Source organism: Pongo abelii, chromosome 17, assembly GCF_028885655.2.
Source record: "Pongo abelii isolate AG06213 chromosome 17, NHGRI_mPonAbe1-v2.0_pri, whole genome shotgun sequence".
In the NCBI taxonomy this organism is placed as follows: domain Eukaryota; kingdom Metazoa; phylum Chordata; class Mammalia; order Primates; family Hominidae; genus Pongo; species Pongo abelii.
Window position 1 is genome coordinate 95049269 of NC_072002.2, and position 26569 is coordinate 95075837.

The following is a 26569-nucleotide window of genomic DNA, read 5'->3' on the forward strand; positions in this document are numbered from 1 at the left end:
GCCGCGGCTCTCACCTGGGTCCGTCTGCGCTCGCTCTAATGGTTAACGCTGCAATGAGGCTCTGCTCGTTAGACATCCTGTGAGGACTCGGGTTGGAGCTGGAATTGGGGGGATGGCAAGCGCTGTGTGTGCATGAGTGACACTTCACTACCGCCAGCAGGGTCCCCCTCCTCCAATGACCTTGTTTCAGGGAAGCGCGCTCCCATTTCCCAAGCACCCGCCCCGGGGAAAACGTGGCGTGGGCATCGTCATTTCCAATAACGCACCATCAATCTCCAGCAGCGCAAACGATGCCTGCTCTGAACAGTTCAACCCCATGAGGAACATTTTGTATTCAAATTAATCTTTGCTTTATGTCTGTAATATCAAAGCATGTCTAAAGAGCCCGTGCACCGTCAGAATCTATTTAATTGTGCATAAGCGATTTCGACTTTAATTAAGGAAGCGGGGGAAGCGTTCCCTTAGATCTCAGCCCCTGCACTCGCAGAGAGCATCTCAGTACAGGGGCCACTGGGAGCCCAGTTCCAGCCTCCTTTGAGGTGCCTGGGACCACTTGGGCTTCGCCCCGACAGTGATGATCGCATTCCTCGAAGATCACGGTTGTCCATGCGGACGGCGGCTCACCAGCGTCTGCGCCCGGTCATGGGCCGCCCTCTGGAGATGAGCTGGACTTTGAAGCCACCAACGGGGAAGTGGCTTCTCCAGCTTCCCGGCCAATCAGGGGCGGAACCGTAATTAAAGTCCAGGCCTCCTGCCTGGTTCAGGATTCTTTCTGGTACAAAGCCGTGTCCGTGTGAGGATGCAACCTCCTACCTTAGCAGAATCTTTGTCATTTCTTTGGGGCTCCCTGTGTCAGTGCAGACCAGTTCCACCCACTCCCACCGTGGGGCAGGCCCTGGGCTGGACATGGCACTGCGTGGATGCCCCGTGTGTGCTGGACGCCGAGAGCATCCTGGGCAGCCTGAGACCGTTCCTTCCCTCGTCTGTCCCTGCGGCAATGCGTCCTGGTCACTTGTGTGTGCCCTGAAGTGTTCCCAGGAATACGAGGGTGGCAAAGCGGACAGTGGGCATGTCCTCGAGACACTGACATCCTAGTGGGAGTGGACAGAAAATAACACTGGGTAAAAATAATGCGTGAATCATTTAGTCCTTTAGAGGAGAAAAGAAAGAACGCAGCAAAGTGAGGTGAGCCTGGGCTTCAGTGTGAACCAAGTGGCGCAGGTGAGTCTGATGAGAGGTCAGGTTTGAGCAAAGGCCGAGCGTGAGGGGTCACCGTGGGCATCACCGAGCAGCTGTTCAGGCAGAGGAATGGCTGTGCTGAGGCCTGAGGTGGGACTCGCCTGGGTGCCCAGGGGAGCAAGGAGAGGCAGGACAGACCAGCCTAGTTAGGGCTGTGAGCTCTGGCGTTTTGAGCAGAGGGTGGTGTGTGGTGTTAGGAGGCCCCTCTGGTCGCTGAGCTGGGAACAGAGGGCAAGAGGAGGAGGCGGGAACCTGCTAGGGCTGTGGGTGCAGCGGACAGGAAGCTCAGAGCAGAGGCTGCAGCGAGTCAGGAGCTTCTAGATACCAGGCAGCCGGTGTCAGCAGCGCGTAGCTGTGGGTGACCCCCAAGGACTCTGGCGGAAGGCCTGAGTGGGACTAGAGGCCAGGCCCAAAGCCTCAACATCTGTGCTGGGGGGTGGCCCCGCGCCGGGGACAGATGCGGCTCCCTCCGGGCCCCGACACGGGCGCCACCCCAGGGCAGGCACTACTTGAGTGGCAGGTGGCTCGACCCTGTAGGCCTCAGGGACAAGTGGGGAGCGGACTCAGGGGGCTTCCCCCTCTGGTTTCCAACCTCGGGGTCCAGCCTGTGAAACAGCACAGACCGGTTTCCTCTGGAATCTACCACGCATGGGAGGATCGAGCGGGCCGACGTCCAGGCTAGCCCTGCCTGGTTCCAACCCCATTCTGCAGGCGGCCCCTGGGGAGCACTGGCTGTGCCTCCGGCTGTTTCCTGGTCGTGGGCTCAGGCGTCCAGGACTGGCCCCGGAGGGAAGGCAGGGGGCTGCCTGTCCACAGGAAGAGCAGAGCCCGGCCTTCTGCTTCCGTCACCGCCCGGCAGAGCCTCACTGGCCCAGCCCTGTTCACCCAAGCCCCCAGCCCCTGTGTGAGGGCAGCAGTGGCCGTGTGTGCCTGGGTGCCGTGTCCTGCCTGGGTGCCGTGTCCTGCCTGGGTGCCATCACAACACTCACATGCAGAAACACAAGAGCTTTCCGATTCCCTAAGCTCGGCATCAAGTTTCCCTGGCTACGTTTATTTTAAAAGTAAATGTTACAGAGGTCCGTCCCCATGGAGGGCCCAGGGGTGCACGATTCCTCATCCTCAAAGAGCCTTTAATGATAGACCTCCTGCCTTCCATAAGGCTGGTAAAATCCAAGTCTTTATACATTGCCTTTCCTTGGCTTTTTTTTTTTTTTTTTTGAGATGGAGTCTCACTCTGTCGCCCAGGCTGGAGTGCAGTGGCGTGATCTTGGCTCACTGCAAGCTCCACCTCCCCCAGGTTCACGCCATTCTCCTGCCTCAGCCTCCCGAGTAGCTGGGACTACAGGTACCCGCCACCACGCCTGGCTAATTTTTTGTATTTTTAGTGGAGACGAGGTTTCACTGTGGTCTCGATCTCCTGACCTCGTGATCTGCCCGCCTTGGCCTCCCAAAGTGCTGGGATTACAGGCGTGAGCCACCGCACCCGGCCTCATTGGCTTATTCCTGCCCCTTCTGAGCTTCCTGGTAAACCACTTTTGGTGATTTTACTTTCTCCTCCATGTGTGACTTTTCTGTAATATTTGCCTCCTGTGGACCCCAATGCCTCTGGGAGACGGTCCTCAGTGTGAGACCTTTCTAATGTCAATCTTGTCTACCGACTGTACTTTTTCATTTCTAGTTTTGTTTCTTATTTAGATTCTCTGGGGGGGTTTTGTTTTTTGTTTGTTTTATTTTTTGTAATGTCTTTGCTTTCCCTAGTGTTTTTAATTCCTTCGTTCATTATTTTTTATAATTCTATTTTCTAAAGTTCCCAGGAGGCTGTGTGTGCTGGTGTGTGCTGGCGTGTGCTCACGGTGGACTGTTGCTGTGTGTGGTTTGTCATTTTAGTTTCAGTTCGTCCTGGCTGGGGCTTTGTCTGTGGGAATCCCATGAGGCTTGAACTGAGAGTACCTCCGGGCCAGTGCCCTGCTGACATTGGGCTGCAAACTTCTTTGCTCTGGGGGCCCGTCCTGTGCAGGGTGTTGGCAGTGTCTCTGGTTTCTACCCACTGGACGCCAGTCACAGCAGTCATGACCATTACAGATGTCTGCAGACCTTGCGGGCTGCCCCAGGGCAGAATCACCCCCACTGCTGGGAACTGCCGCTCTGACTGGTTCTCTGCTTGGTTCTGTCAGTTTCAGGGGTATCGCTGGCCTGCAACCACCTTTGTGTGTGATCATGTCTTGGCTGTATCACCCACCAAAATTCCAGCCTCACCCCACTGCATGCTAGGCTCGTAGACACACAGCACTGTTTTTGACCTGGCCAAGCAGAGAGGCCTTGAAACCTTCCGGTACTGGCTGGTGGGTTTCCTTCCCGATCATCCTCCGTGGAGGGGACCCTGCACGGCCCCTGCTTTCCTTAGATCAGTTCAGCCTCTGCCCTCGTGCTGTGATGGCCGTTCCCGTTCACCTCTGTCGTCACTGAACCAGACCCCACGCTCTTGACAAGAGTGTCGTCAAACTGGTTGATCTAGTCTAATACCTTGTGGCAATTCAAGATGCTTATTTTTGCTCTTATGAATGAAATTGAGCATTTTTTCATATGTTGAAAGCCTTTTCCCCCTTTGATGTGAACTTTATGTCAGTTGGCCCATTTTTTCTATTGAGCTGTGCGTTGTCTTTCTTTTTCTGACGTTTTGCAGAGAATGGGGAGGAACTCCAGAGCTTTCGGAAGTAACTTTGTAATCTCCTAAGTCAAGTAATTAGCTTTAGAACACTTCTAATGTAGCATATAACTTACGTCCATATTTTAAAATGTATGTTCTGGGAGGAAGAAAGCCTTTTACAGCAAAAGTTCCAGGTTATACCTGATTATCCACTTATTTTAATAATTATTCATTCCTGCCTACAAAAAATGGAGTGTGCAATGGATTTGGCTACAAGGGAAGTCAACCTGTCCTGCAAGCCTGGCGTGTGTGCTCGCGGGGACTGGAGGGGTGGGGCGTCAGAGCCACGATGCTCCGCAGTAATAACGCAGGCGACTCTCTGTCCCTTAGGGTGAAACTGGACGTTCATTTTCCAGGTCAAAGCCGCTGGTCTCAGCTGTGGTTTCACCGGTTCCCTGAAAGAGAATACCCTGTACCTTCACAGAGCCAGGTAAACCCAGAACCTGCCAGAATTGGGCAAGAAACCTCAAGTCGTACTGGGATTATCATTTTCCATTTCAAGAGAGGGTCTTCTTGGTGGGTTCTTGTGCCTCCTGCTGATGGTGAAGCTGAGACTCTGGTGACTGTTGACACACACCTGTCAAAGGCATGCCTCACAGGCAGCCCAGAACTTGGGCGCAGCCCCTTCTGAACCCCGCCTGGGACCGCAGAGGACCGGGGAGCTCACAGGGCCGTCTGCTGCGCCACAAAGGGCTCCAGCAGCTGGGTTTGCACACTAGGTTTCTTCGACAAACTGGGACAGTTGCTGCTTATTCCAGGCAGTTTCTGAGGCAGCACGTTCAGACGACTTCCTGCCGCATTAGGAAGCTCCGTCTTGTGAGCCCTGGGGAGGCTGGCAGGTTGGAACCTTCAGAGCCTTTAATCCCCCAGAGCGCTTGACTTGTAGGGCTCGGGAAATCTCCACAGCAGGTTTCCATGACCTAAGCAGCTGATTGCTTTTGAATAAAATCAGGTGCCCTGCTCCAGCCCTTCTGCTGGGCCAGCCCTCCGTCCCAGAGGAGCTCTCCTGCTTTGTGGACCTCTCTGCCTGCCCCCCACAGCCGCCCCCCCACAGCTGCCCCCCCACATCCGCCCCTGACAGCCACCCCCACAGCTGCCCCCCACAGCCGCCCCCACAGCCCTGTGTAGTATTGGATGAATCGGACTTGTCTGTGTTCCTCAGATCTATGCTCCAGGCCATGTCCTTGGCATGGGGTGTCTGGCACAGAGGTTTAGATCACATGTTCACTGAGTGAACCTTGGGGCATAGAGGCACACATAACCATTTGAATCCTGACCACGTCCCCCCTCTTCTCATGCAGCGAACTTGGCGCTGAAGGTCACAGCACACGTGGTCCCAGTGATTACTGAGTGCTTCTCTTCTGGCCTCCATTGCAGTAGCCGTCCAAGGAGCTTTCTCCCATTCAGAAGCGACTTCTGCAATTCTTCACTGGGGTGCTGAGCTCTTACAGGCAAGCTAATGCCATTTTGTTAGGCCGTCTTTCCCTCCCTCCTTCCTTTTCATTTGACTTTTCCCCCCTAAAATCTCGAGTGAATCACACGCTTGGGTCGAGCGTTCAGTCTGCGAGCTACACTGAGCAAACCCACCACGCCCCCCTCTTCTCTGATTCCTGAGTTGCCGTAGTGTGGATTTAAGCTTTACTTGGCAGAGGTCCTAGGATACAGTTGTCAGCAACAACCAGAAAAAGGGCTTGACGTTGACAGTGGAAGGCAGCGGCTCTCGAACCTCAGCGATGAGGCTTGTGTGTCACTGGATCCCCCCTGAAACCTACTCACTCAGAATGATTTTTATAAATTGAGATAAAATTCATGTAACGTTATATTTACCATTTTTATGTGCACGATTCAGTGGTTTTCACTGTATTAACAATGTTATCCAACCATCACCACTGTCTAATTCCAGGACTTTTCATCGTCCCAAAAGAAACCCTGAGCCATTAGCAGTCACTCCCCATCGCCCCTCTTCTCATCCTCTGGAACCCCCTCGCCGGCTTTCTGTCTCTGTGAATTTACTTATCGTGGATATTTTATTTTATTTATTTTATTTTTTGAGACAGTCTCCCTCTGTCTCCCAGGCTGGAGTGCAGTGGCATGATCTTATTTCACTGCAACCTCTGACTCCCGGGTTCAAGTGATTCTCCTGCCTCAGCCTCCCGAGTAGCTGGGACTACAGGTACCCGCCACCGCGCCCAGCTAAGTTTTGTATTTTTTGGTAGAGACAGGGTTTTGCCATGTTGACCAGGCTGGTCTCAAACTCCTGACCTCAAGTGATCCACCCACCTCAGCCTCCCAAAATGCTGGGATTACAGGCGTGAGCCACCGTGCCCGGCTCGGACGTTTTATATAAACGGATTCCCACTATATGTGACCTTTTCTGCCTGGCTTCTTTCTCTTAGCACAGGCTTTATCCACACTGTGGCATTAGCAGCAAGTGGTTCCTGTTTGTGGCTGCATAACATTCCTGTATGGAGGCCCACATTTTGCTTCTCCATTTATCAGTTGATGGAATTCGGGTTGTTTTCAGTTTTTGGCTATTATAGTAATGCCACTGTGAACATTTATGTACAAGTTTTTGTGTGAGCACATGATTTCATTTGTCTTGAGTGTACATCTCGGAGTGGGGTCGCTGGGTCACATGAGAACTCCACGTTTAAATTTTTGAGGAACTGCCAGACTGTTTTCCACTGTGGCTGTGACATTTTATATTCCCACCAGCAACGTACAGGGGTCCAATTTTTCCACATCCTCTCCAACACTTGTTGGGTTTTTTTTCCATTTGTTTGATTATAACTACCCTAGTGGATGTGAAGTGGTATCTTGTAGTTTTAATTTACGTTTCCATAATGACTAATGATATTGATCACCTTTCATGTGCTTATTAGCCATTCACATATTTCCTTGGGAGAAATATCTATTCAGATCCTCTGCCCATGTTTAAATTGGGTTGTTTGTCATTTGTTGTTGAGCTCCAAGAGTTCCTAACATTCTGGATACTGGACTCTTATCAGATATGTGACTTGCAGCTCTTTTTTTCCCACCGTTACTTGTCATTCATTTTCCTGGTCCTGTTCTTTGATATACAAGAGTTTCATTGGAATGAAGTCCAATTTATCTTTTTTTCTTTTGTTGCTTGTGCTTTTGGCATTCTGTCTCAGAAACCAATGTCTCATCCACGGTCATGAAGATGTACACTCTATTTTCTTCTACGTGTGTTTTAGAGTTTTAGCTCTTACATTAAGGTCTTTGATCTAGTTTGAATTAGTTTTTATATATAGTGTGATGTAGGCATCTTGGTCCATTCAGTGTTGCTATAAAGGAATACCTGAGGCCAGATAATTCATTTTAAAAAGAAGGTTGTGATGTCATCATGATTCTGATGTCTGGAAAAGTTCAAGATCAGGCATCTGCATCTGAGGAAGGCCACAGGCAGCTCCAGTCATGGCAGAAGATGGCATGGAGCTGGTGTTTGCGGAGACCACACGGAGAGGGAGGAAGCAAGGGCTAGGGGTGCCAGGCGGGTTCAACAGCCAACTCTGGAGTGAACTCATAGAGCGAGAACTCACTCATTACCATGAAGACACCACCCAGCCATGCGTGAGGGATCCGCCCCCATGACCCAAACCCCTCCCATTAGGCCCCACCTCCGACATTGGGTATCAAATTCCAATATAAGATTTGGAGGCCAAAATCCAAACGATAGCAGGGTCCAACTTTATTTTTTTACATGTGGATAACCATTTGTTGGAGACACTATTATTTCACCATTGAATAGTCTTGACGACCTTGTCAAAAATGAACTGACAGTAGATTTATGGGTTCATTTCTGGACTTTCAATTCTGCTCCATTGATTTTTATGTCTCTCTTTATGCTAGTACTACACTCTTGATTGCTGTAGCTTTATACTCAGTTTGAGTAAGTAGTAATGTACTAGTCCATGTTCGCATTCCTATAAAGGAATACCTGAGACTTGGTCATTTATAAAGAAAAGAGGTTTAATTCGCTCATGGTTCTTCAGGCTGTAAAGGAGGCACGGTGCCAACGTCTGCTAAGCTTCTGGGGAGGCTTTGGGAAGCTTCCAGTTATGGCCGAAAGCAAAGGGGGAGCAGGCTTGTTATATGGTTAAAGCAAGAACGAGGTTGGGGGTAGGTACCACACACTTTTAAACGAACAGATCTCATTTCGACACAAGATGTAGGTGGAGGCATGTAATAAAATGGTATCAAGTAAGTTTGGGCCCTCCAACTTTGTTCTTTGTCAAGATTGTTTTGGCTACCTTGCATTTCCAATAGAATTTTAGGTTCAACTTGTCAATGTTTTCAAAAAAGTAACTGGGATTTTCATATGGATTGGATTGACTCTGTTGATCAACTTAGGGAAGATTGCCATCTTAACAATATTAAGTCTTCCAATACATGAGCATGGAATGTCTTTTCATTTATTTAGTCTTAAAATTTCTCCCACCAATGTTTGTAGTTTTCAGTTTTCAGTGTGGGTTTCAGTTTCCACTCCTTGGTTAAATTTATTCCTAAGTATTTTATTCTTTCTGATGCTCTTAGAAATGGAATTTTTTTAACTTCCTTTTCTGATTATTCATTGCTTTTGTATAGAAATACAACTGATTTTTTTTACTGATCTCATGTCTTGCAATTTTGCTGAACCCATTCTCATAGTGATGTGTATGTGTGTGTATGTGTGTATGTGTGTATGTGTGTGGGTGTGGGTGTGTGTGCACGTGTGTATGTGTGCGTGTGTGTGTGCATGTGTGTTAAGGTTTTCTGTACATAAGATCATAAGATCAAGTTATCTCAAAATATAGTTTTACTTTTTTCTTTTGAGTCTGGATGCCTTTTATTTCTTTCTCTTGCCTAATTTTTCTGACTATAATTTTCAGTACAATATTAAGTAGAACTGATGAGAGCAGGCATTTCAGTCTTGTTCCTGGTCTTAGGGGAAAAGAATCTGGTCTTTCACCGTTGACTATGAAGTTAGCGGTGAGTTTTTCCTATGTGGACTTTGTCATGTGGAGGAAGTCTGCGAGTTTTTCCTACGTGGACCTTGTCATAGGGAGGAAGTTCTCTTTTAGACCTAGTTACTGAGTTTTTTGTTTAATCTGGAAAGGATGTTAGACTTTGTCAAATCCTTTTTCTGCATTTATTGAAATTATCGCATGATTTTTCCCTTCATCCTATAAATAAGCATATTATATTAATTTTTGTGTATTGTGCCACCCTTGTATTCCTGTGATGAATCTCTATGGTAAACGATCAAATGGTCATCATGTATAATCCTTTTAATATGAAGCTGGATTTATTTTGCTCGTGTTTTGTGGAGGATTTTTGCTTCTGCTTCTGTTTTCTTTTCTCTTTTTTTTTTTTTTTTTTTTTTTTGAGATGGAGTCTCACTCTGTTACCCAGGCTGGACTGCAGTGGCGTGATCTCGGCTCACTGAAACCTCCATTCCCAGGTTCAGGCAATTCTCCCTGCCTCAGCCTCCCGAGTAGCTGGGATTACGGGCACCTGCCACCACATCCAGCTAATTTTTGTATTTTTAGTAGAGACAAGTTTTTGCTATGTTGGCCAGGCTGGTCTCAAACTCCTGACCTCAGAGGATCCACCTGCCTCGGCCTCCCAAAGTGCTGGGATTACAGGCGTAAGCCATTGTGCCGGGTCTTTGACAGTTTGTGGTGCGTCAGTGTGGATGTCTTTGAATTTATCTTACTTGGAGTTTGTTGAGTTTCTTAGATGTGTAGATTAATGTTTTTCATCAAATTTGGAGGGTTTTTAAACCATATTTCTTCAAATATTCTTTCTTCCCTGTTCCCTCTTTCCTTTCGGGACTCTCACTATGCAAAAGCTGGTACATGTGATGGTCCCACGGGTCTCTTAGGCTCTGTTCCGTTTTCTTTCTGCTCCTCAGGTAGGACAGCATCAAATGACGTATCTCCAGTTTCTCTGATTATTTCTTCAGCGTGTTCATAGCTGCTGCTGAGACCCTCTAATGAGCTTTTCCTTTCAGCTATTACACTTTCAACACCAGAATTTCTATCACTTTTTTTAATATAACTTCTGTCTCTTTATTGATATTCTCTATTTGGTGAGACATCATTCTCACAAATTCCTCTAGCTCTTTGAAGATATTAAATAAGCTTATGTGAAGTCTCTTCTGGTGAGTCCAATATCTGTGTTTCTTCAGTGATATTCTGTTTTAGTTCCTTTTTCCTGTCTGTGAGCTACATTCTTGTATTCTTTGTATGCCTTGTAATTTTTTGTTGAAAATGAAATTTTTAATAAGTGGCAGTTCTGGAAATTAGACTCTCCCCTCTCCCAAGGAGTTTTTGTAGCTACTGTGGTTTGTTGAGTAACTTTTGTGAATTAATTTTGTAAAGTCCATATTCTTTGTCTGATGTGGCCACTGATGTCTGTTCTATTAGCTTAGAGGGCAGCAAGTGATGGGACATACAGATTCTTAAACGTCTGGAATGAAAACTAAAACTTGTTTTTGCAGATGGGCTCTGTGTGTCTTGGAGCCACCTTCAGCACTCAGCCAGGCTGGTCAAGCCTCTGTCTTATCACCTCCTGCTCGCAGAATCTGAAGGTCAGCCCGAGGAGGCACTTCAGGGACTTCTCGGGTTTTTTCTGGCATGTGCGCAGCCCAGGCATGTGCGTGGCATTCCAGATTCCCGGGAACTCTTAGAACTTTATCAAGCCCTTATTTCCTAAATCATCTCATTCCCCAGCCTTTCGTCCCCAGCTTTTTGTTTAGCCTGCGGTGCCAACTATAATCCATTGCCTCAGGCAGCAATGGCTAAAACACTTTCCTATCAATGTTTTGGACACACACTCCCCAAGTGGCTGCCTTTGCACAGACGGAGTTCCAAGACACCGGAGATGAAGGCAGGAATTTGAGCCAGTCTTCCACGGAGCCAAAGTAATTACGATTCCTGGTCAAAGAGTCCTGTAGCTTCTCCTTCCAGTGCTGGTACCGGGAATGCAGGCTGTTGCTGTCCCCGCGGAGCTGGGGAGCGACAAAGCTTATTGTTGTGACGAAGACTCAGCTGTTCTTTCTCAGTGCCCCACGGTTGGTGCAAGCTTTTGGTTACTTTCCAGAGTTCCAAAAAAGTTGACTCTTGACAGTTTTCACCAGGTTTTCCATTGTGTTAAGGTAGGGATGGACTTTTGGAGCTCCTTACTCCGCAGTTTCTCCGCCTCACAGAATGCTGAGTAGGGCCGGGAATGCCGTTTTCCAGCAGGTCCCCTGGCTGATTCTGACGTGGCTGGTCCGCGGGACACACCGTGAGAAACTAAGCTAGGACTGCGTCTCTCCCTCCAGACATCACGGCGTCCTCACCGGTCGGTGGGGTCCGCCCTGAAACATCTGGCTCTTTGGAGTTTGCGTCGATTTGTGAAAGCTCCGTTCGACCCCTCGTTCCAAGCCCCCTAGTGTGAGCACCCGGCTGTTCCCTCGGTGCCAACTCAAGGCGGGTCGCCACCTGGCGGGGTCCGCCGGACGCTTGAGGGTCCCCCATGCGGACCAGGTGCAGAGGTCGGGCCTGCGGAGGAGCGGGAAGTGGGCGGGCGGAGGGGCCTCCGAGCTCACCTCCGAGGGTTCGGTGCCGGCCCGGCCCCTGGATCCCCGCGGGCGGACGCGCTCCCCCAGCTCAGCCCTCGCGGCCCTAACGCGCTCCGTTCCTTTTGCAGGAGCCCGGCGGGAGCCCCTCGGTCCGGTCCGGTCCGGTCCGACCCCGCGCATGGAGCCACGGCCCTGCTCCCCGGGCGGCGGCGGCGGCGGCGGCGGGACCCGCGCCCGGCACGTCATCATCAACGTGGGCGGCTGCCGCGTGCGCCTGGCCTGGGCCGCGCTGGCGCGATGTCCCCTCGCGCGCCTGGAACGCCTGCGCGCCTGCCGCGGCCACGACGACCTGCTGCGCGTGTGCGACGACTACGACGTGAGCCGCGACGAGTTCTTCTTCGACCGCAGCCCGTGCGCCTTCCGCGCCATCGTGGCGCTTTTGCGCGCGGGGAAGCTGCGGCTGCTGCGGGGCCCGTGCGCGCTGGCCTTCCGCGACGAGCTGGCCTACTGGGGCATCGACGAGGCGCGCCTGGAGCGCTGCTGCCTGCGCCGCCTGCGCCGCCGCGAGGAGGAGGCGGCCGAGGCCCGCGCGGGGCCGACGGAGCGCGGGGCGCAGGGGAGCCCGGCGCGCGCCCCGGGACCTCGGGGGCGGCTGCAGCGCGGCCGGCGGCGCCTGCGCGACGTGGTGGACAACCCGCACTCGGGGCTGGCGGGCAAGCTCTTCGCCTGCGTGTCCGTGTCCTTCGTGGCCGTCACGGCCGTGGGCCTCTGCCTGAGCACCATGCCGGACATCCGCGCCGAGGAGGAGCGGGTGAGCGCGGCCGGGGGTGGCGGGGACCGGGCCGGAGCTGGGGCTGCGGGGAGGCGGGTGGGGAAAGGGCGCGGGGGCAGCCGTGGCCGGGCCTAGGACCGGGCTGGGGGCTGCAGGGGCTGGGGTGGGCCGGGGCCGGGCTGGAGGCGGCCGGGCTGAGGGAGCGCCGCTGATGGTGGTCTTGGCCAACCCCCACCCCCGGCGGGAGACAACAGAGGCTCCAAGTTACATTCGGTTTCCAGACGCAGCATCCGGTCCACAGGCCTCCGCCGGAAACTGCTCAGCCCGTCAGGCCTTCGAAGTTTGGACAACGTGGAGCTAAAATATTGGGTATCCAGGGCCTAGAGAATTGTGTGACATTTGGTCATTCTGGACCAAGGAGACCCAACCGCATTGTTTCAGGGCTGGGGGACAGTGCCAGGGCCAGGCAGGCTTCTGGCTAGGGAACCGAGGTCTGGGTGCCAAGGTCTGTGTGCTGAGAGGTCTCGGTACTGAGGTCTGGGTGCTGAGAGGTCGTGGTCCTGGGGTCTGGCTGTTGAGAGGTCGTGGTCCTGAGGTCTGGGTGCTGAGAGGTCGTGGTCCTGAGGTCTGGGTGCTAAGAGGTCTGGGTGCTGAAGTCTGGGTGCTGAGAGTGTGGGTGCTGAGGTCTGGGTGCTGAGGGGTCTGCGTGCTGAGAGGTCTGGGTGCTGAGGTCTCTGTGCTGAGAGGTCTGTTTTCTGAGAGGTCTGGGTGCTGAGGTCTGGGTGCCGAGAGGTCTGTGTTCTCAGAGATTTGAGTGCTGAGGTCTGGGTGCTGAGAGGTTGTGTGCCGAGGTCTGGGTACCGAGGTCTGGGTGCTGAGAGGTCTGGGTGCTGAGAGATCTGGGTGCCTAGATCTGGGTATGGATCTTCCTGCCCCTGTCTTAGACTTCCTGCCCCATCCATCCTGTCCCACTAAGCTGACAGGGCCTGCGCAGAAGTGTGTGTTCTTGTGGGTCAACCTATGTTACCATGAGGAGGCAAGAGAAGGCGAAAGCTTGCCAGTGTATGTCATGTCTGGGGAAGGACCGTGAGCTCGGCGTGTGTTGTGTTTGGGGGGGGACCATGAGCTCAGCATGTGTCATGTCTGGGGAGGGAGTGAGCTCGGCGTGTGTCGTGTCTGGGGGGGGACCATGAGCTCAGCGTGTGTTGTGTCTGGGGAGGGAGTGAGCTCAGCGTGTGTCATGTCTGGGGGGGACCATGAGCTCAGCGTGTGTCGTGTCTGGGGGGGGACCGTGAGCTCGGCGTGTGTCGTGTCTGGTGGGGGGACCGTGAGCTCGGCGTGTGTCATGTCTGGGGGGGGACCATGAGCTCGGCATGTGTCGTGTCTTGGGGGGGGACCGTGAGCTCGGCGTGTGTCGTGTCTGGGGGGGGACCGTGAGCTCGGCGTGTGTCGTGTCTGAGGGGGGGACCGTGAGCTCGGCGTGTGTCGTGTCTGGGGGGGGGACCGTGAGCTCGGCGTGTGTCGTGTCTGGGGGGGGACCGTGAGCTCGGCATGTCGTGTCTTGGGGGGGACCGTGAGCTCGGCGTGTCGTGTCTTGGGGGGGGACCGTGAGCTCGGCGTGTGTCGTGTCTGGGGGGGGGGACCGTGAGCTCGGCGTGTGTCGTGTCTGGGGGGGGGACCGTGAGCTCAGCGTGTCGTGTCTGGGGGGGGACCGTGAGCTCGGCATGTGTCATGTCTGGGGAGGGAGTGAGCTCGGCGTGTGTCGTGTCTGGGGGCGGGGACCATGAGCTCGGCATGTGTCATGTCTGGGGAGGGAGTGAGCTCGGCGTGTGTCGTGTCTGGGGGGGGGAACCGTGAGCTCGGCGTGTGTCGTGTCTGGGGGGAGACCGTGAGCTCGGCGTGTGTCGTGTCTGGGGGGGGACCGTGAGCTCGGCGTGTGTCGTGTCTGGGGGGGGACCGTGAGCTCGGCGTGTGTCGTGTCCTGGGGAGGGACTGTGAGCTCCGGGCCCTGGGCCTGGGGGTTTGTGTTTCCAGAGTGGTGAAATTCACAGAGAAGGGGCTGTGACTGTGTCTGAACGGGCGTAGCTGAGTGTTGCCCTGAAACAGTCTCCCTGCATTTTCCGATGGCCACACCAGGAGGCAGAGCACCCCACCAGGTGGGGGTCGGGCACCCCTCCCCTCGGCACCGGCTTCCCTGGACTGCGTGGAGGCCCCTTCACCCCTCGGGGCAGAGCACCCACCGTCAGCACCACAGAGCCCCTGCCCACCTGGGGGACACTCATTGAAGGGCACAGCAAGGAGCTGAACTGACCCAAGCCCGTGGCCCAAGTCTGGTCGTCTGGCATCCGGGCTGCCTTCCCCCGTTGTCCCCATGAGGTCCAGGTCCTGATCGTGCTTCCAAAAGGTGCTGGAGTGTTTGGCTGTCCTTGGTCGAATATCCAGGAGGGAAAATTCATTGGTGTCACGTTAGAGAATAGAAGTTTGGGCTGCCCCAGCTACAGAAGTCACCCCAGGAACACCAGCCCTAACCCTTACTGTGCACCCCAAAACCCCAGATCCTCTCAGGGACAACGCTGGGCTCCGTGGCACCCAGCCCTTCACACTCCTGGCACATGTCCCTAAATCACTTGTCCAGTTAAGAAGCAGTCGCCCTCCACGTGGGGCCTGGTGACCCGTGTCCGAGCATTGCAGCTGCTGCTGACTGACTGAAGGTCTCTTTCGGAAGCGATTTGGTTGTGTGGGTGAAGAGCCAAGAAAAGGTGGTTCTCACTCCTGTCCTAAGAGAATATTTCAAAGCATGAGAATTGGCGTGTTGGTGACGTAACAAAACCGGAAGCCAGGGCGCTTCCAAGCGTCCAGCTGGGGGCTAGTGAAGGACGTCACCTTCTGTCCACTTGATTGATGGGATGTGGGAACCGTAAAATGATGGTGATTCCCGTGAGAAGACGCTCAGCCTCACTTAAATAAATACATGCTGAATCCCAGACAGTGCAAGTCCCAGCCCAGCTCAAGCCTCAGATGAGCCAAGTCCCTGGTTGACCATCCTAGGCTGGCCGCTGAGGGATGGCGGTGGGACGGTAACTCGGTGCTCCCTGGAGAGCATGTGGGTGCGAGCGCTTTGGTGCTGTTTGTCAGGACACGAGTTCTTGAGAACTAGGAGTCGGTGTTACTGACACAATGTGAGCTCTCTGATGGGATGTGTGCGGGAGGCTGAGTCCGGCCACCACAGGGGTCGGCTTCCGCAGGGTTTCCCGCGCACACTGTGCTGTCCCAGGTGCAGGGGTGGGGGTGCAGGAGCCGTGAGCGCCCCTACACACAGCTCTGCAGACTCTGGGGAGACCCCGAGCCAGAGTCCAGCCGGGACAGCCTCCCGGGTCTCCTGGGTGCCTCGGAGAATGAGGGAAGCCCAGGGTGCTGGTTGCTTTCAGTGCCCACCCCGCACTGAGTCTTCCGCCCCTGGGCTGTGACCTGCACGGGGCAGTAGCTCCCTGTGGGGAGGGCTCGGCTCAGGGACCACGGAAACGCCTGGTCCACTGCACACAGTGGGTGCCGAAGAAATAGGAAGCCTCAGTTATGTATGAGCAGAACACGCCCGTGTGTCCCCAGCAGTGCTCAGAACCTGAGAACCCGGTTTTGTCAGTGTGTGCTTGACTCTGGGCTGCCTGGACTGGGAGGAGTTGTTGAGTCCGAGCCCACAGGGGACACACTGGCCCACAGATGCGCTGGGACGGCCCTGGGGACCGGAAGGTGGACACCTGGACCCGCCCTGCGCTGTCCAAGCAGGCTCTGTCCTCTGCCTTCTCATGTGGGATCATTCACTCCATTGCTGGGCCTTTCCCAGGAGAGAAAATCCGTTCTATCCCAAACCCACAGCATCTTCGTGGCCAGGCGTTAGGGTGATTCGCTCAACTGTTTATCTTACCTGTGGCCACAGAGGTTACAAACCAAACCCTAAACATCTGTGGCCCCAAGAGTTATCCTGAACTCTCTGACCCCCAGAAAGTACATTCCAACCCCAAACACACCCGCTGCACCCCCAGCCTCACCATCTTTCCTGGGAGAGGTCACCAGTGGTCACCACCTGCAGACACCTCAGCCGCCGCCACCACACGGGACGGCCCGCAGCCATGGCATGGACGTTTTAATCCAGGCTGTAGAGACACAGACGGGCCTGAGGTCAGAGCTGGAGTGGGAGTTGTCACCCGTTCCCAGCTGGCGGAGGCTCAGCCAGGCAGGACCTCCCACCTCTGGGCCCCCAGCCACCTGGGGGTGGGCACCGCTTGTGCGCCCCTTTGCCCTCATGGGACCTCCAGTGAGTCTGTGGCCTTCAGGAGTTTAGACTGTGGACAGCTACGTGGAGGAGGCCGAGCCACCTCTCTGCTCCCCACCGTCTGCTCCCAGACGGAGCCCCCCACGCCAAAGGCGCCCTGTGAACATACAGACGGAATCACGAGCTTCAGCTGCCGTGGGCCCTGATGGCCGCGGAATAATCGGCAGGGAGCGGTGTCTCCTGCCGTCTCTGACGGCGACAGGGCTTGATGATTGCAATGGCGTGGTGTGGTTTTGGGGTCCTGTGGGCTCTCGTGGTCAGGATTGCACCAGTGTTGGCTTCCTGCCGGTGGACGTGGCCCGGTGACGCCCACCGTGAGGATCCGGAGTGCTTTGGAGGGATGGGTGGTGGCAGTTTCCGTGCCCGCAGAGCTGCGCGCTCTCTCTGCGCCGGGCGGCTGCTGTGCGGCCTGGATGGTGTGAGCACCCACGGGCTGGCTGGAGGCCAGGACAGACTGTGCGTCTGCTCACTGGAGACCTGCCTGCTGGCCCGCCCGCTGTTGGTGGAGGTTTCTGACTGGAGGTTGTTTTTCAAAATCCATTGCTTCCTTGTACATTCAGGCTGATTTTTGGCTCTGTGAATTGATTTTTTCTTTTAAACTCACATGATTAAATTAAGACCAGTATAATTAGTTATAGATTTCATGACTGGGATTTGAAGCATTGAATTCACTGAGAACATTTTTGCAACAGCTTTAAAAGCTGGTGGCCAAGTTTCTTCTGCACGTGGGCAGACGTCGCAGACACTGAGTTGTGTCAGCTCAGAGCGAGTTTTGTGGATGCCGAGTTGTGTTGATCAGGGTTCTCCGGAGGTGCAGGATGAAAGGGTGTGGCTGATTGGCAGGCATCAGCTCACCCGGTCCTGGAGGCTGGAGGCCCCATGCTGCAGTCAGTACACCGGAGACCAGCAGAGCCTGGGTCTGAGTTCCAGCCCAAAGACCAGCACCGAGAGACCAGGAAGAGCTGCGGTTTCCGTCGAGCCTGAGGCAGGAGAAAGGTCCCAGCCTGCGGCCAGGCAGGAGGAGTCCCTTGCGCTGGGGAGGGTCAGTCAGCCTTCATGTCAGGCACAGGCCTCCAGGGTCTGCTGTGAGGGTGTTCTGTCCACCTGCACCTGCGTGAGGCTAAGCCTTATGAGCTGACAAATCGCACCTCCCACCTCCTGGCAGTGCAAAACGTGCTGCGTCTGTCGCAGCCTGTCCTGTGGGGGACCCTTGGAGCCCTGACCGGCCTCATGGCAAGGATGGACACGGGGTGTGGGCGGGACGTGGGGTGTGGCCTGTCCCTACAACCGCAGGCAGAGTTGTCCTGGACCTGAGCACCAGCTGGCAGGTTCTGCGTTCAGAGCTGATTTCTTCAGAAAGAGAAGGCAGTGGGGCTCCTAGGGCAGCTGCACTGGGCCATGGCCCCTTCCCATCCATGTGGTATAACAAGGGCTGTGTTAGGGCCACAACAGATCCAAACTTGAGGATCTCGGTGGACGTCAGGCAGGGCTGACGTCTTGCAGCAGCAAGTCGAGTGGGCAGTGCAGGACCAGCCGGTGGCCCCCCGCGTCCCGGGAGGCTCCCACACCACCAGTCTCCACCCAGGGGCAGTAGAGGGAGGGGAAGGCGGCCCCCGTGACGCGTTGGCGGAGCCTCTGCGTCCGTCTGCGTCCCATTGGCCTGGACGTCTGCAGCGCGGAGGGGCAGGTATCACATCCTAAACCAGAGGCCACAGGCCTGGGCAAAGCTGCGGCTGCTCCTTACCAGGGAGGCAGGTGCCAGTCAGCAGCGTCTGCCACTGCGACATTGGCAGCAAACTCCTGCCAGCACCGAGTGAGAACCCGCAGCAGATGTGTCACCGGGGGCAGCTGCTCTGGGGCCGCACGATGCCGCCGGACCGAGCTCTGGGAGGCGGGCAGGGCCCAGTGATGGCAGCGCTCCTGCGCGTGTGGCCGGCCGCACCCTCAGCACCCCTGTGGAGGGATCAGAGACCCTGCAGAGGCTCGTGGAGGCCTGCAGACGGCAGGGCCTGGAAACCCCCTGGGCAGGGGAGGAAGAAAACGGGCTGCGTTCTCTGCTCTGCTTCCTGCACAGATTTTATGGGGAAAACATAGAAGATTTGTGTTTTGGATTTTCACTTTAGTCTGGCAAAAAAAAAAAAAAAAAAAAAAAAAAGTTAAAATCCCTGATATAAAAGCTTCAAAGCTTCGGTATTTTTTTTTTTGAGATGGAGTCTCTGTCACCAAGGCTGGAGTGCAATGGCACAATCGCGGCTCACTGCAATCTCCACCTCCCGGGTTCAAGTGATTCTCCTGCCTCAGCCTCCCAAGTAGCTGGGATTACAGATGCACCACCATGCCCGGCTAAATTTTGTGTATTTTTAGTAGAGATGGGGTTTCACCATGTTGGCCAGGCTGGCCTTGAACTCCTGACCTCAGGTAATCCACCCACCTTGGCTTCCCAAAGTGCTGGGATTACAGGCGGAGGCACCATGCCCGGCCAATTCTTTTTCCATAAAATCCCTGCCAGGTCTCCGGTCTCTTTTCTCGCCACAGTACGAGGCGCAGTTGCGGGCTGGCTTAGTTCTCAGACTCTGAGTGTGACGGGCGCTCCCGTCCAGCTCTGGCTCTGACAGCGGCAGGGCTTGCAACATTCTCTCCATTCTGAGCCTGTTTCCTCACCAGCCAAATGCAGATTCTTCAAAGCTGTTGAGATTAAGTTGAATAATTTACGTGCCTTGCTTTGGACAGTGCTCAGCACACAGAATCACACAGCGAGGTCTTTCTCCTTTTGCAAACAAGGGAAGCGAAGCCTTGTGTGGCCCCCTGTGTGGCGGCCGTGGGGAGGGTCTGTGGGGTGGGGACCGCCCCTCTGGGAGCCGGTGTGCGCTGTCCTCCTCTGATGACACAGCAGGAGTGGTCAGTGTGCTGAAATAGCCGGGAGGCTCACAAAAGGACCTGCTGGGAAGAAGCCAGGTAGCTCTGCCGGTGGGGACAGGATGGGCAGCAGGGTGGTTTTGGAAAAGGCAGCACTCGAGCAGGAAAACAGGAATGCGAGTTCTCGCTTTGGGCCTCGGTCCCTGGCTTGAGGCCCTCTCCAGGGACCGCCCTCTGCACCCAGTGTTTCTCGCCTCCCGTCAGTATCACTTGGGAGACTTCCCCTCTCCTCTTCGTGGACTTTGTTTTCTCCCAGGCTGTTGTTTTTCTCAGTTCTGTGCCCTGCAGGGGTTTCTGTGTGCTCCCCGCTCCCCAGGCCTCCCCCACACTCCTGTTCCCTCTGTCACTCCCCGTGCTGGCCCACGGCACCGCTCCTGCCACCTGCCCCCCAGCCACCTCCTGTCAGTCTTCCCAGATCCTCTGCACGGCCACCGGCCCCTCTGAGCACATCCAGGCCTGCGCTTGGCCTGTATGCAGCTGTAAGGGGCGTTGGGGAGCCCAGCTCTAGCTGTCCGGCCGTGAGCCCTGGACGGGAGCGTTTTCTTGGGAGCCAGCCCTAGCTGTCTGGCGGTGAGCCCTGGACGGGAGCGTTTTCCTGGGAGCCGGCACACCCCGTGTCCTCAGTGTCTGTTCGCGGCATCTGAACTTTGCGACTTGGAAAGCAGGAGTCTGGGAGGAAAGCGGGGGAGGCTGCGGAGCGGCCGTGGTTAGAGCTGGCGACAGTGTCCGCTGAGCTGCTGCACTGGGCTGGGAGGCGCCTGGGACTTGGTGGGGAGTGGATTTAGCCCAAAGAAGGCAGCGGCTGCGGCGTCCAAGTCCAGCCTGTGAGAGGCGCCGGCCTCGCTGCTGAGGGGACATCCTTGTCAGTGACATGCTCACGCTGAGGCCACTGAAGAGTGAGACACGTTTCAGGCCACTTCGGGCTTTGACGGGGACATCCCGAGGACAGCCACCTGCCCCGGAACCCAGCGGGAACAACTGATCCAGTTACAGCCTCAGGTCAAGCGTGGGGTCAAGAGGCCAGGCAGGAACTGTCTCCTGACTGCCTCGGGAATCCTTGGCCCTCACATTCGGCCCTCACAGCTCCTCCTGCCTTTCCCCATCACAGGCTGAGGTGGGGATTCTGCTCCTGAACTGTTTTGTTGGCCGATTGAAGAAAAGCTGTATAGCCACCGCCATCAGCCACCTTCCTCTACACCATCAGTCATAGAAAACTTAATAGAAAAACTATTCTGGTCACCCTAATAACAAAAATATGAAAGGCCTAGGAATAACCTCAGAAAGAGAGGTTCTGTGTCTACCGGGAGCAGCACGGAGGCGAAGAAAGGAGTGAACGGGGCACACCTGCCCCGAGGGGGGAGCCACTCCCCAAATTAACACACACACTTACTGCACCTCAGTCAGAGTCCTAGTGGGTGTTTTGGACTCTCACAAAATAATCTTTAAAATCTAGAGAAATGTGTACGAAGATGTGCCGGTGGATTCTGGAGAACAAAGAGAAAAGTACAAAGCGGGGGGCCCACCCCAGAATTGATTCTCTCCTACTGCATAAGCTTCCCCGTGGGTTCAGATGGCGGCCGTCTGTCTGCGGGTCATTCTGAGGCTGGGTTTGGGCTTGGCATGCTCTGTCCTTGAGGCATCAGCTGGGGTCTCCAAGGTGGAAGCTGGTGCGTCTCCGCTCCCTCCTCTCCAGGAGGCCGGCCCAGGCATGGTGGTGGGAGAGCTTCCAGGGGCACCAGGTCCCTTTCCAGGGCTCTGCCACGGTCACATGTGCTCCTGCCCCGTTGGCCAGCGCAGGCCGGGACTTCAGGCTTCCCTCCTCCCCATCGCCATTCCTTCCTGTGGTAGGAGTGGGGGTTCCTGTAGGGTGTCAGGAGAGGGGCATCTCCAGGTATGTGACAGGCCCCATGGAGACTGATGGGGCTCAGAAAGCCACACCCCAGCGGGACGGCCTCTGCAGCAAAGTGGCTCCCCACCTTCTGCCCCGTGATCGCCCAGCCTCCGTCTCACCCAAGGCTACCAGAGAAACTAGAATCTCTGTTCCCCAAGGTGGGTCATGGAAACCACAACCCCTTTTAAAGCTAGCCTGAGTTATCCCCCTAACTTCCCCACTCTTCTGTGTGAGGCCTGGCCATGAGGAGATTGCCCTACGTTGTCCGATGGGGTCCTAAGACCCTCATTCCAGAGGGTCCTGCCCCATCACGGGAAGAAAGAGCACTGCCCAGAGCCCAAATCTGAACAGGCGGCCCTGGGGGCTCCTCTCAGTCCAACACCACGGAGCACAGGCGGCCCTGGGGGCTCCCCTTGGTCTAGCACCACCGAGCACACTCATCTGCCAATCCCGTTTCCACTCCAGCTTCACTGAACCTACACATACAAAGAGATTGTTTCCCTAAATCTCAGGGTCTTCATGCCAAAGGCTCCTGTGTCAGTAAAACTCCCACTGTGAGGTTGTCGTGTGTTTCTCCTGTCGGCCTTTGTTATGGGGTCGGCCATGACCCTAACAATGGGGAGGAAAGAGATCACTCCCGTCCCAGTCTACACGGCGGCACCGCAGACCCTGGCATGGGGTTGGGGACAGCGGTCCTGAGTCGGGGAGGTGCAAGTCTGGCCAAGAGCAAGACCGTGGTGCTCACGGGGCCTCTGCCTGCTGGGGGGCCTGGGTCTCTGCTGCTGAACTTGCCCTGAGCCCCCATTAAGTGCAGAAAATCTTGATGGGGGAGGCGGTTGTGAAGAGCAGTCGGACCGGCCTGCAGCCCACCTAGTGTCTGCCCCCAATCCCCAGATCCCCCCGATCCCCCGATGCCCAGCGCACTGATGCAGAGTTGGGATTGCTTCATTCCTAAATCAAAATTCCTGCTGAGCCAGTAAGAACGGATTCCCCACTGCACCGACGTCCGGCACGCAGTCCCCAGGCCGGCACACTGCCCAGCAGCCCAGTGGCAGGAGCTCGGAGCTGACTTGCTTCTTGCCCAGGCCTGGGGTTGGTGCAGTGCCCACAGCTCACGGGCCACAGCAGCAGAAGGTCTGTGGCGTTTTGGACCTTGCTGTTGCCAGGGCAGTGGGTGTTGGCACCACATCCAGGACCCATCTCCCGCCTGGTGCCGCTGCCATCACAGTGAAGCTGGACTGAAACCCACAGACAGGCCCAGCCCTGCCGGGCAGGTGTGATCAGGCTGGCGCTGCAGAAAAGCCCCACTAGGCAGGTATGATTGAGCTGGCGTCTCAGAAGGGCCCCAGCCAGGCAGGGATGATCGGGCTGGCGCTGTGGAAAGTTGCAAGGACGCTGCGTGGGCACTTGGTGGGGCTGGGCTGGGTGCAGAGCACCTAATGGAGAGGGGTCACCTGCGGCGTGGCCACTGCTATGGGCTGCAGTTCCCAGGAAACAGCAGTGGAAACCAGCGGCCCAGGGACAGGACAGGGGCTGCAGGTGCTGAGCCGTTGTTCGACCCAGTTGAATTCTAACTCGTGACTTGGAACGATTCTGTCCCGGGAAGGATGCGCTCTTCTGCGTCCACAGGCAGCGGTGCCCTCTGCGAGCAGCTTGCTCACCTGTGTCTGTGGTGCCGGTGCCCTGAGGGCAGGGCCGGCCCCCTCTCTCGGCACAGCTGGGTGAATCGTCAACAACACCCTTGGCACCGTGAGCACTTGCACCTGCAGACTGCCTGGTCTCGCTCTCGGGCACCAGCCATGCCGGGCCCAGGCCACCAACTCCGCGTCCTTCTCGCAGAGGCCTCTCATGGTGTTTGGCACAGAACACCGTGCTCAAGGAAACCTCAGCATTTGCCGGGGTCGGGGAGCCCTGGGACAGCCAGGCTCATTTCAGCCAGGGGAGGGCGAGAGGACAGAACGCCGAGGGGAAGCTGTGCCGATTTTCTCCAGACACGAGGGCACAAAACGAGTTAACGCAGGGTGCACAGGAAATTGAACTGACACGTCTGCTTCGGCGCAGATAATTCCAGACGAGCACATTCTAGGCAAAGGCCTGTTGTGCTGTTTTGAAACAGTTTGTTCCCTCACATAGATTTAATATTCTGCTTTTCTACAGATGAGTGAAAAGAAAAAACCTCAATTCAGTTCAAAGTCAAACTGTTATGAATTCATAGTTAGTAAAATGAGTCAATAATTATTTTCTTTCAGGTACTTAGGGAGCTAAGGGTTAAAGTCTGCGGACAGAGTCGCTGCTGACCGAATGACCGCCGGTGAGGCTGGGTCCTTCCAGGGGCTGGCTCCAGGCTCTCAGTGGCCGCGGCTGTTTGTCCGGTAGACAGGTTGGTGGAGGAGAGGAAGCTTCCAGGAGATACAGTCAGCAGCGAAGGGACGCAGAAGGCTGAGGATTTGACTACACACTAAATAGACCTCAGACCCCAACAGGAAAGTCGCGAGCTACAGGGTCCCTGCACGCTGAGCCCTCCCCCGCTGTTGGGGACAAGTGCACCCGGCCTTCCCCGACCTCCTTGTTCTCACACCCCCGTCCCCCCCGAGAGTCACGGCACTCAGAATCAGCCTCGTTCCTGGCAGGCTGAAGCCGCGGAATCTTCTGTGCTCTGAATTGAGAACAGAGGCCCAGGAGCACCCACACTTGGCATCTCTGGAGCCTCAGTCGGGGTGACAAGTGCAGCTGCAGCCGTGGTTATTGGGGGAATGTGGCTCAGTCCTTCTGTTTACTGTCACTAGGGAATAAAAGCAGGTTGATGCCAGGGCGGACACCATGTCAGCAGAGACCTCGCCTTCTGAGAAGGGCTCCCAGCCCACTTAATTTTTCAAAGGTGGCTGGTCACGGTCCCTGTGCCTGCTCAGCCTGGCCCCACTCCATCCTCCACTGCCCTTGCCCACCGGGCTGCACGCCCGCTCCGCCTGGCACCCAAGTTCCTGTGGCCATGTCCTGAGACTGTTGTCAGAACAGCTGTCGCCACACTGTCCGTCCCACATTGCGGTTCCCAGTGGCATCAGCGCTGCCACGTGGTGTGGACATGCCCATCCCATGTCATGGTTCCCGATGGCCCCGTTCCTGCCGTGTGGTGTGGACGTGCCCGTCCTGCGTCGTGGTTCCCGATGGCACTGGCGCTGCCACGCGGTGTGGACGTGCCCGTCCTGCGTCGTGGTTCCCGATGGCCCCGTTCCTGCCGTGTGGTGTGGACGTGCCCGTCCTGCGTCGTGGTTCCCGATGGCACCGGCGCTGCCACGTGGTGTGGACGTGCCCGTCCTGCGTCGTGGTTCCCGATGGCACCGGCGCTGCCACGTGGTGTGGACGCGCCCGTCCTGCGTCGTGGTTCCCGATGGCACCGGCGCCGCCACGCGGTGTGGACGCGCCCGTCCTGCGTCGTGGTTCCCGATGGCACCGGCGCTGCCACGCGGTGTGGACGTGCCCGTCCTGCGTCGTGGTTCCCGATGGCACCGGCGCTGCCACGCGGTGTGGACGTGCCCGTCCTGCGTCGTGGTTCCCGATGGCACCGGCGCTGCCACGCGGTGTGGACGTGCCCGTCCTGCGTCGTGGTTCCCGATGGCACCGGCGCTGCCACGCGGTGTGGACGTGCCCGTCCTGCGTCGTGGTTCCCGATGGCACCGGCGCTGCCGTGTGGTGTGGACGTGCCCGTCCTGCGTCGTGGTTCCCGATGGCACCGGCGCTGCCGTGTGGTGTGGACGTGCCCGTCCTGCGTCGTGGTTCCCGATGGCCCCGTTCCTGCCGTGTGGTGTGGACGTGCCCGTCCTGCGTCGTGGTTCCCGATGGCCCCGTTCCTGCCGTGTGGTGTGGACGCGCCCGTCCTGCGTCGTGGTTCCCGATGGCACCGGCACTGCCGTGTGGTGTGGACGCGCCCGTCCTGCGTCGTGGTTCCCGATGGCACCGGCACTGCCGTGTGGTGTGGACGTGCCAGGAAATGTGTAAACGCCTGGGAGGAAAAGCTGAACCCTCACTAGTCCCGTTACACACGGAGAGCCACAGGAAGGGTTCTGAGACTGCCTTTCTGGTCTTTTCCTATTGACACATATTTTCTAGTTGAGACTTCAGTGTAGATCCTGCCTGGTGACCGGCTGCTTCACATGGCAGTGTGCGGAGGGCGTTTGATGCCAACGTGGCAGTATGTGGAGGACGTTTGATGCCCACGTGGCAGTGTGCGGAGGGTGGCAGAGTGTGGAGGACATTTGATGCCCACGTGGCAGTGTGTGGAGGACGTTTGATGCCAACGTGGCAGTGTGTGGAGGACGTTTGATGCCCACGTGGCAGTGTGTGGAGGACGTTTGATGCCCACGTGGCAGTGTGTGGAGGACGTTTGATGCCCACGTGGCAGTGTGTGGAGGACGTTTGATGCCAACGTGGCAGTGTGTGGAGGACGTTTGATGCCAACGTGGCAGTGTGTGGAGGACGTTTGATGCCAACGTGGCAGTGTGTGGAGGACGTTTGATGCCAACGTGGCAGTGTGCGGAGGGTGGCAGAGTGTGGAGGACGTTTGATGCCAACGTGGCAGTGTGTGGGGGACGTTTGATGCCCTACATGGCAGTGTGTGGAGGGTGGCAGAGTGCGGAGGGCATTTGATGGCCACGTGACAGTGTGCGGAGGATGTTTGATGCCCCAAATCTTCCCCAAGGGCAGCCCTCCTCGCAGCTGTGCTGCATTCCTCCCCTTGGCAATTCCGTAATTTATTCAGCCTGCTCTCCTTTCATACAGAACATTTAAGTTCCTGATTTTTTTTTCTAATAAAAATAATGCTTGGACTTTTGATTAGGTAATGGATTGGCTACATTTGTTGACCTCCTCTAACTTCTTGAACCCAACTGAAATGATTGTAAAGGGAGAAAAGAGTATAAATCCACATGGACGGTGCAGGCAGGAATGGACACAGTGACCTATGGGTGCTTTCCGCACGAAGGAAGATGGTGGCCATGGCTGTGGAAGATGACGGCTGTGCTGTGGAGCGAGACCTGTGGGAGATGCTGGCAGGCCACCATGGGCCGCTCTGGAGGCTTCTGGTATCCCAGCAACTATGGGAGAAACTGGGGCTGGAATGGGGATGACAATGGGTGGTGAGCCCAGCT

At 55.8% G+C, this 26569-nt stretch overlaps 1 protein-coding gene across 1 annotated transcript in view; it reads left to right on the plus strand.

Moving 5' to 3' along the window:
• Nucleotides 1–11644: 11644 nt before the first annotated feature.
• The window catches only part of KCNG2 (potassium voltage-gated channel modifier subfamily G member 2), a 37535-nt gene continuing 22610 nt past the window's right edge, over nucleotides 11645–26569 (plus strand). The window contains exon 1 of the mRNA XM_024236096.3: nucleotides 11645–12327. Coding sequence (XP_024091864.3) covers nucleotides 11695–12327 — 633 coding nt within the window. The 5' untranslated portion in view covers nucleotides 11645–11694. The remainder of the gene's footprint in view (nucleotides 12328–26569) is intronic.